Here is a 10,637-nt window from a genome sequence, read left to right on the forward strand (position 1 = left end):
AGCTCCTGATAGAGCTCCTGAGAGAAGTCCCTCCACGATAAGATCTACTCAGACAACCACAAGCGAACATCTTTCACAGGGCAGTAGCTTCTCTTCGTCATCACGCCTGGAGACGATCCAGCAACTCCTCTCACAGAGAGGCTTTTCACAAGTTGCGAAAAGGATGTCTGGATACCTTCGAAGATCTTCTGCATCAGTCTACCAGGCGAAGTGGACCATCTTCCGTGGTTGGTGTCATGGAAGCGGCATCTCTAGTCTCGATGCCACTATTCCAGTTGTAGCGGAGTTCCTTCTATACCTTTGGGAGGAAATGCTCCTCTCGGTCTTGGCAATGAAAGGCTACTGCTCAGCCTTAAGCATGGCCTTTAGATTGAAAGGAGTCGATTTATCCTTTTTGTTGGATTTTTCTCCTTATACGAAGCTATAAGATCACTTGCTCCCAGTTGGAGGTTAGACCTCCTCCTTGGAACATGGTTCCCATCCTCCGATCCGCGAAGGGTGCTCCCTACGAACCATTACGCCAGGCAGAAGATCGCCACCTCACTTTGAAGACAGATTTCCTACTCCTCTTAGCTTTGGCAAAGAGAGTTAGTGAACATTATGGTCTATTCTACAACGTCGCCCATTCAAGGGGAGGGGGTGAGGTGACACTCGGTTTTGTCCCTGAGTTTGTTGCTAAGACTCAAAATCTGGGAGTTGTGGATACTAGATTCTATCCCTCTTTGATTGGGAGTCTTTGTTCCATAACTGATGATCCAGATCATATGTTACTTTGTCCCTTGAAGAGTTTAAGATATTACCTTAAATGCACCGTAGAAGCTCGTCCTCGTGTGTCAGCACAGGGAAGGTCAAGAGGTGGGTCACTAAGAATACCATCTCGGTTTGGATTCGTAGGATCATCGACCATGCACTGAATCCTGACCCTCCTTCTGCTCATCGACATAGAGCTCATGACATCAGGGGCACAGGCATGTCCCTGGTGTTTTAAACGTAATTACTCTGTGGCGCAGGTGTTGTAAGCTGGTGTGTGGAAGCATCAGACGACCTTCACAGCCCACTACCTGCAAGACATGGCCCACAGGGCACAGGCATGTCCCTGGTGTTTTAAACGTAATTACTCTGTGGCGCAGGTGTTGTAAGCTGGTGTGTGGAAGCATCAGACGACCTTCACAGCCCACAACCTGCAAGACATGGCCCACAGGAACATGGAAACATTTTCCATTGGTCCTGTGGTGTGTCCACAACAAGTGGTTTAAAAATACCTCAGGCTCCTTGATGGATGAATAATGGATGGTTGAGGGCATTGGTAGTAAAAATACACGGGGTTAGTTTGGGATGAAGGAATAAGAATGTCTGGCTATTTTTATTATTATTATTGTTTGCTAAGCTACAACCCTAGTTGGAAAGGCAGGATGCTATAAGCCCAGGGGCTCCAACAGAGAAAATAGCCCAGTGAGTAAAGGAAATAAGGAAAAATTAAATATTTCAAGAACAGTAACAACATTAAAATAGATATTTCCTATATAAAATATAAAAATTTTAACAAAACAAGAGGAAGAGAAATTAGATAGAACAGAGTGCCCGAGTGTATCCTCAAGCAAGAGATCTTTCATCTTTCCCCTCTCTTGGGGAAGAGCACCATGGGTCCTTTGCACGCTGGCCTCACCTATCTCCTGGTAATAACCATTTCCTTTGGGTAACCTAGTATAGATTTCATACTTGTACACGTCCCTAATACTCCCCACGAGGTGGGTATTCGGAAACTTTTATATTTGATTAAAAATTCCTATTTTTAAAACTCGTAATATTTTTACTTAGTCACATTGCTAGCTTTTTCACACACACAGTTGTTCAGGTTACTATTAGCTTGTTCAGGTTACTATTAGCGCAGTACATAATGTTTTACCTTTTAGCGAGGTGTCAAGGTTTTTTCCCTGTTACAGTATAATACTGTACAGGTGAAAGTCCTGGTCAATGGCTAAGCCACTGGATGGACTACCACCCTCCTAATAGGTGAGTCATCCCTATTAAATAGCTTAAGGTTTGTTTAGTGTTGGAACAAATGACAAATTTGGAAGTAATTTGTATTTTTCTTAACGCTATATACCTGTAGCTATTGATACAAATTGTTCCGCCATCACCTGTCCTCCGTAAGTCTTGCCTGCAATCAAAAGTGATGTAATCCCTCTGATGTATGAGTGAGTGGGTAGCCAGCAACCCCCTGGCTACCCTTCCCCATCTTCCTACTAACTAGTGGTTGGGTGGTTGTTACCTCGCATTAAAGTCTTGATGGCTAGTCTTCCAGCTTCGCCAAAAGATAATCCCTATTAAATAGCTTTAGGTTTGTATCTTTAGGAAAAATACAAATTACTTCCAAATTTGTAATTTTTACACAAAATGTAAATAAATATCTCACAACACTTAAGGATGTGAAGTCGTGTATATATGAGTAGAAGCAAACTGGATAATTTAGTGTACTGAATGCTGCAATTTGTTTGAGATTGATCTGGCAGTTGCTTGGGACTGTAGCCTTTGGAAAGTCAACTTATCAAACCTCTTAACAAAAGCTTTGGATGCTTTCGTGTCGGAGCTGGCAGCCTCCCCCTGCCGCACCACCGAATGAATGCCAGACCTTCTCTTTGAATTTTTCAAACCACACGAGTGAAGCCTTCAACTCTGGGGGTGCCTGCTTTGATGTCCCTTCTCTTGTGTCGTCTTGGCCTGAGCACTCACGAGTTCACCGAAAATTGCGCTGGCCTTCTGGCAGATTGTTGTCTCGGTAATTGTATCTCCAGCGATTTCTTTGTCCTTAATCCAAAGGTGAAGCAGTTTCTCCATCTCATCATGGACATGGCTCCCCTTGCTGGAGAAAACAGTCATGCCCTTAGAAGGTGTTGCTACTTTGATGGCTCGATTAGCTTAAGCTTCGTCTCCATAGAAAGCATCCTCTTCTTTCCCTGCACATCAGCAACATTCTTGGGACCCATGGCTAATAACGTACAAGTTGAATAACGCAACACGATACAGTTCAGTAAACAAAAGCACGAATGTGAAATTACCGACACAAATTCAATGTGAATGATAGCACTGCCGAAACGAAATGGTCGAGGAATGCCGTTGCATAGATGCATGATGAGATAGATGCTGACCAATAGGAGAGCAGGATCTTATGGTGGTAACTAGCATCAGAGAAGGGAGATAACCAATGGAAGCACGGAAGGATGATGGCAAGTTTACAGTTTGGCAGCGCATAAATTTTGAAATTATTCTCGGGGGCCAGGCAGATCTCTTACCATATCTCATTTTGTATCATGAAATTTTTTTTCTCAATAGGAGGCAAAAAAATCTTTGTATCTTGTTTCGTATCTTGAATTTTTTGTATGCAGAAACTTTTGTATCAAGAGGTATCACTGTATTTATACAGTATTATTATATACGGTAATGTAAGGTACTGTAATTAAATAAGTCATCATTTGTAATAACGTGATGTTGATTTCATATGAAAGGGGACTAGTTGTTGACTTCTGAAAATCGTAGGCATCTGAGTAAAGCTATGCATACTCTGGGCCAAAATTTAACCTAAGGGTACTTGTACAGAAACGATTTACAAACAATTCGAGCTACGAACGGTCTCTCGGTCCCCATTGTGTTTGTTGGTCGGGGACTGACTGTATATGATATTGTTTTTTGTTTTTATGAGTAAGTTACATTACTGGGTTGAGAATTTTTTTACCTTAGTGAGTGCAAGTAAGGGGTGGAGTTCATCATTTTATTGATGCTATTCTTCTAACTAGTGAAGGGTATACAGTAGTTTATAATATCTGTGCAGGTATTTTCCTAATTAATTTGATTACTAAATATATAAGCCTTATTACATTTCCTAACCTCTGTGGGAGGATTTTGAATAGATTTCATGAGGTCGACCAATTCCTTTATATACAGTAGTTTGGTAAGAGTAGTACTGTACCTAAACCCAACCCATGGGAAGGGTTTTCCGTACAATTTACAGGAGATCATGATCCTTCTACCAATGGTAGCTCTGTACAAGACCGAGCACGAGCACTACTAGTTAGGACATTCGCAGTCGCCATCGTGTCTCTCTTGCCTCAGAACATTCCCAAGATGCTTTGGTGACACCATCACCACTGTCAAATGATTCAGCAATTAAAGCGCTGACAACGGAAGACTCAGGCATGGTGGTACTTCATTCTCGGGCCTAGAGTCTACTGCCATGGAAGCCACTTTCAGGATCACCCAAAGCAGCTTCCTACAATGTTATAAGCTGTATGCAAGATCCCTTCTAAACAAGAGAAATGTTTTAACAGACATCCTCTATCACCAGGGACACGGAATAGGATCAATGAGATTACTGCTTTTTGTGTGTGGCAGAAAGGCTTCTTCTGCTTTGGGAATCACCATTGTAGGACCTAGCTGATCAAGAACTCCCAATACTGTACACCAGTCACTTCTGGATGCCTATACCTGTTTACTGATTACTCAACAGCCTGTGGAGCATATCAGTTTCAGGATATCCATATGGCATCTAAGTGCCACATACTTAGTGGTTTCCTGATTTTCTGATGCTCTTCTTCAAGGTACAAGTAGAACTACTGATCCTCTGCTTGTGACATGGTAGAAGGGACACTTATATGGTTGCAGCCTCTCTGCAATGGGTTGCAGTTCTCCACATCTTCTTTTGTAGAGGGAGCTTCTCCGAGTCTCTGGTAAAAGGCTGTTACTCAGTCTTTAGCCAGATCTCATACTGAAGTGCTTGGACCCTTCCTCTCCAGAAACTTGAGCCCATTCAGGATGTTGCTCGAATCTTTGGTCTCTCGAGTGTACATGGCTGAACTCTTGACAGTGCATCAGATAAGATCTAACCCCTTAACTACTTACTAGCCTCGGCCTTAGTGTCATTATTGGTATACCACGTGATATTTCATGTCACAAATCATTCTCAAATGGAGTAAGACCTTCCCCTCCCTTAATCTTGATTTTGTGTCCAAGAGCTAGAATGTAGCCTGGTACAACTTCCATTTCAAGTCCTCCATCTCTTCTTTTCAAGCTGGGTTCAGGCTAACACTGTCCTCTGTCCTTTGAGTAAATGGCAAAGCTTAGAGAACTCAGGTACCCTTGCGAAGAACCAGACTCATCCCCATGCCAAAAGGATAAAGGTATCCAAGAACATTGCTTCTTCTGATTCGTGTACCTTCAGTCGTGATGATCCAAATAGAAAACGGAAGAACCATCCCAGTTTGACTGCATGAAGTCAGGGATATTGGACTTATTAGTGGTGCTAGTCCAGAAGATAGAAGTCTGATATGACAGTCAACCTTTGCTGCCTACTACCTACAGTACATGAGTTTACCCATAGGTCTCTGGAAGCAAGCAAGCCTCACAACCATGTAACATATATTTACAGATAAGTTTTGTATTGAAGTATCTCCTTCATCCTCCCAAATGAGGGGGAGGATGAATTGAAATGTATGCACTCATATTTTCTCTTGATAACAATACATTCAAAGGCATGTCCGTACAGGTATAGATTCTTCCATGACTGGCTACCAGAGAGACCAAGCATATCATCTGCTACATATTCATGCTTATATTGATAAGAGTTTGAGAGGAGTCATCACTTTTGCTCTTCTCTAAGATTTAGTACATTGATATTTTCCGGGTTAGTAACCAGCCAGATTGGTCTATAAGAAATTCTTCCCTCCATAGGATGAGTATCCCATTAAAGGATGATGGTTTGCATTAAATGTAGAAACAAGTCCTTTGAGTTACACTGCCTATATCAACCACCCCACAAGTCCTAGGTTAAAGGTCAAAGGGAGGGTTGCTCCTCCTGTTGAGTGGGTGGGGCCTACCCGCCACCCAAGAGGCAGCTATGTCACCTTGCTAAAAGTTTAATTGGTGATTTCAGGTTTGCTGAAGTCATACTCTTATTAAAAGACTCAGGTTTGTATAGTTAGTATAAATACAAATTACTTTAAAAAACTTTGTATTTGATGCTAAGCTGTGGGGAATTTTCTTTTTTGACATAAATATAAATAAAAATATTTCATTAATTGGATTAGATAGATAGATGTTTATAATTAAGTAAAAGATTGTTTGAGAATAGAACGGGTAAAAATCGGGTAATGTTTATTCTAAACTTACTCATAATTTCCATTTCCAGATGATAGTTCATCAATTTGCTAAGACAGTATAGCATAATGATAATTATCATTAATTACTTTAACCTTGTCCACTAATTTGACACATTACATTTTTCCACAGGTCCACCTGACATAGGAGCGTTTGATTTCATCAAAGAAGGATGGAGTAGAGAATGGAATAAAATTAAGAATTATACCTCTGAAATTACAGTTGGTGAAATCACTATACAACCACTAGGAGAAACAAAAAACAAGAAGGTGAGTAATAAATAGCTAGATTTTTTGTATTTTGCTGTTTACAATGCATGTTAGTTATTAACTGAAGCACATACTGTATGTACATCCAGTAGTGTATATTTATTAATGAAATATTCATTTGTCTATTTAAAGTACTTTTAATAAGCTACCGGTCTCACTTGTACTTTTAGTTAAGCCTTGCACTTTGTATTGTATAATACTAATATACATACTGTAGTTTATTTTTAGTAGATGAAGTATTTCTTAATATTTATGAAGAATTAGGGAGGTATGAAAATTTTATTCCATCCTCTTGGACTTCCTGTAGATAAAAATGTTTTGTATATTGTAATTCTTTCAGGGTGAAGAAAGGGAATTCAATATAGATAGTGAAAGCTTTGAAGTTCGTCCTATGAAGATTAAGGCATTGCCAAATGCTGTGACCATTTTTGCTCCAAATCCTTCAACTTTATCACCCACATAAATTTTGAAACATTTGTTTCTTCATGTTTATAATTTTGTTATGTATGATACATTTATGAGCAATTGTGTTCTATGTAAATACGGTACAGTACAATATTTATATTTTTATTTTATATTTAATAATGCACATTTACAACATCGTAATGTTGCTTTAATTTGAAAGAAAGATACATCTTTAATTACAGTGTTTTATTTAAAATCAGTACAGTCCTCTCTTTCACCCTTGCTAATATTTCGCCATTTCCCCTTATTACTTTACTTCTACTCAAATTCCTTTACAAATTTATCCTTTTGAAAGTATTAACACCCACATTTACCAGATAGGTGGCAAAAATGTGCGAAATGCGGATGCATTATAATAGGCAACATTGTGTTCCCTTAACCTTTATTAGCTTACACAAACCACGCATGAGTGCAATATATATCAACTGCTCTATTCACACATACATTTAGAAAACAAAGAAAAATTCATAGAATTTTATTTACCTCAAATTAGTTTTTATGTGTGAAAATTCATAGTCAATGTTAGCTCTGGCAACTGTAGAGGGTTACCTAGGGCTATCTTAAATTAGCTAGGCTTATCGTATGGTTTCCCTAGCACCAAATATTTTGGATCAAGTATCAGCTAAAGTTTTTGGGTTGCTTCATGTTTTGGATGGTAGTGTGTTTTTTCACTTGCATACTCAGCCACTACCACATCACAGGCTATCTCTATCGCGGTAAATGTACACGCTAGTAGCTCTACTTCCAAAACAAGTTCCATTGTTTAAAAATGCACTGAAATGTAATCAAAGGTGTAAACCATTAAGTAGTGTCTCATATCTTCCTTCAGAACAGAAAGATCAGAATGAAATAAATTGAGAAAAAGAACCATAATGTAATGAGGTACAGTTTCTCCATTTCAATTCTTACGTAACCTTATTGCTCTAAAATACCTGGATAATTCTCAAGTTCTGATGCTTCTTATTCTTCCAAATGTTTGGAGACAGCTGCCTTAAGATTATTTCTCCTACCCCTGTTTTCAACTTTTGTTATAGATAAAATAGATAAATTGTTATCTCAAATACAGAAAAAAAGGTAGTATCTTTAGCTCTCATTTAGCACTGAGGCCTTCGATTTCAAAAAGATGCTCTGATTTGTCAAAGACTAATCAGTTGTCAAATCATGCTCTAGAATGTCATTTAGTTTCCTTCCTCATTATTGCTAATATATAAAATTCTTTAAATATAGGCTTTGCTAGCTGGTTTACTAAAGAAATTATGTTTATAGATGATAAACTAAGAAATGTTCTTGAGATACTATCCTTTGCTAGTCTTATAGAAGAGAAATTTGCAGGCCATCAAGGTTTGAATTTGATTTTGGATTATCTCACTTGTTTCGATAAAACTCTTTCAGATTGGGTATCCAAAGTGGTAGAAGCCTTTTATGTGTTTTGTGATTTAAAGGAAGGAGCAAATTCACTCATCAATCTTAAGGACAGTTTCTAAGGCACAGGAACATTTATTACTTTCTTTCCCTATTTTGAGCTGTGTTTTGGATGTATGCAATATTGATTAAGTAATTGTTTAAGTGGGTTCTGGGATTCAATCTGATGTATGAGGTCCTTTACAAAGAATACTCAAGGTTGGAGGTTGCTCATGAATGGCAGGGGCAATGGACAGAGCAATGTCCTAGAGACTGACTATATATATCACCACCCAAGTCCCTTCACCAAACTAGAAGTAGAGAGGGCCAAGTAATGTCTGCTGATGATATACCTATAGGCTCCCCCAAACCCTCCATCCTTAGCTCACAAGGATGGTGAGATTGCAGACACTACTAGAAACTATCGAGCTTGAGCTAGTCTTGAACTCTGGTCTAACAGATTGCCACACAAGGACATTTCCTGTAGGCTACCACAACCCTTTAAGCCAATGGCTCCAACCTCAAACTTTTCGCCACCAAATTCCTTTCGTAACAGTGGTAGAACAGCGGGTATCCAATCGTGTAGACATTCCGGAAGAGTTGTCACTTAGAATCGTAGATGTTATCGTAGAAAGCTATGAAAGTCTCCTTGGCAATGCCAGTGGGAGGAAAGTTTTCTGACTTTTATCCCATTTGGGAAAGTCTTCATCTCAATTCGTGGGTGCTGGCTGAAGTCCAAAGGTGGTTACCTGATTTATCTATCCAACCCTCCCTTATCCAAGAAGCCTATTTCATATCAAGAGTTATCTAGAAAATGCAGCAAATCCTCGTTTGTTCCTTCGTCCTTTACATAAGAGAGCTAACAATGAAGCTGGAGAACACAGCAGATGAAACATTTATAATGAGGTGTAAACATGTGGACAGTAATTACCTGCCGGGAGTGGGGAAGCCCTGCCCCTCTGCTTCCATACTGAGTAGTCACGTTGATAGCAGCCATCAGTTAGGTGCTTTTCAGGTTTTTGCTTTTCAGCATATTTTCTTCCATAGTTTTGGACACTTGTTCTTGGTAGTAACGCTAACAGCATCTTCGAATATTGTCTTTGGGTCTGAGACATACTTAATGATAGCATGTCTCCCCTGACTCAAACGGCTGGCCAAAAGTGAATACAGAACTCTCACCTGTGCTGCCCTTGAGTCAGACTTCTCCGGAATCGGAAGGAAACAGGATCAGGAGGAACAAGCTTTTTCCCGAAAGAATACAGTATCCTACTTTGGATACACGCGCTCGCAAGCATTATGTCTCCTACCGAACACTTGAATTAATGTTCCCAACGTTTCCAAACTGGATTGGAATGCTAATTAGTAGACTTGATCTACTTAACAAGTAAGCACACTCACCCCTGTGGAGGAGTCATGCTTAATGCAAGCATGTCTTTCAACGTGCATGACATGTGCTCAAGGTGAACGCAGGACACTCACCTGAGCGCTTGCTCTTCTGAGCATGTGCACGTCTTTCTTGAGATGTATCTCTCTCTCTCTCTCTCTCTCTCTCTCTCTCTCTCTCTCTCTCTCTCTCTCTCTCTCTCTCTCTCTCTCTCTCTCTGTGGCATGGAACCCTGATAGAGGAGAGAAGAGGATGGTATCACACGACGGAACAGTGGACTGTGGACTTGCTCCAGTTTGGGTTCTGCCTGCTGTTTACCAACTCTGCTCTAATTTACCAACATAGATCTCTATTTTCATAATAAAAATGGTTTGTACTGCATTGTAAAGTTAACAGATGATGACAGTGGCCACAAAAAGGTTAAGAAAGACAGTAAGAAGATGACCACCGGAAAAGTGAAAAAAGAAATTATGAAAGAAATATGAACAATTTGTGTGTGTGTGGCCGACCTACCAAAACTTTACAATCATACTAGTGCATCAATGATTGGTACAGATACATTTCTGAGCAAAGTCAAAATATCAAATCATTTGACATCACAAAATGGGTGCTAATATTGATGAATCAACTGCAATGTGTTCTTAACATTAAAACTTTTCTGCCTATCTGGATTGAAGAGAAGCAGGCAGCAGGTTATATTACACGATTACCAAAAACATTACTGTATTTTTGATTCAGTGATAATATTGGAGTTTCGTAAGGTGCAGCATGAAGAGAATGTGAAGGAGAATTCAACTGGGGAGGAGTGACAGAATGACAAACCTCAGGCTTTAAGTAAAATTAAGATGTTAAAAATGTGGAAAACCCTGTAAAATTTTGTAGGAACACATCATTCAGATAAATATTCAAGAGGGCAAGCAGCAAATCTATTTACCAACAATGCTATGTCGCATTTTCATACCATTTTA

The 10,637-nt window shown here is 39.5% G+C and overlaps 1 protein-coding gene across 1 annotated transcript in view; it reads left to right on the forward strand.

Annotated features, from left to right (window-relative positions):
- The window catches only part of LOC137620734 (acylglycerol kinase, mitochondrial-like), a 120,061-nt gene extending 112,981 nt beyond the window's left edge, over positions 1 to 7,080 (forward strand). The window contains exons 8-9 of the mRNA XM_068351104.1: positions 6,283 to 6,419; positions 6,760 to 7,080. Of these exons, the coding sequence (XP_068207205.1) occupies positions 6,283 to 6,419; positions 6,760 to 6,882 (260 nt within the window). The 3' untranslated portion in view covers positions 6,883 to 7,080. The remainder of the gene's footprint in view (positions 1 to 6,282; positions 6,420 to 6,759) is intronic.
- Positions 7,081 to 10,637: the final 3,557 nt, after the last annotated feature.

This window comes from Palaemon carinicauda, chromosome 27 (genome assembly GCF_036898095.1).
Source record: "Palaemon carinicauda isolate YSFRI2023 chromosome 27, ASM3689809v2, whole genome shotgun sequence".
NCBI lineage: Eukaryota > Metazoa > Arthropoda > Malacostraca > Decapoda > Palaemonidae > Palaemon > Palaemon carinicauda.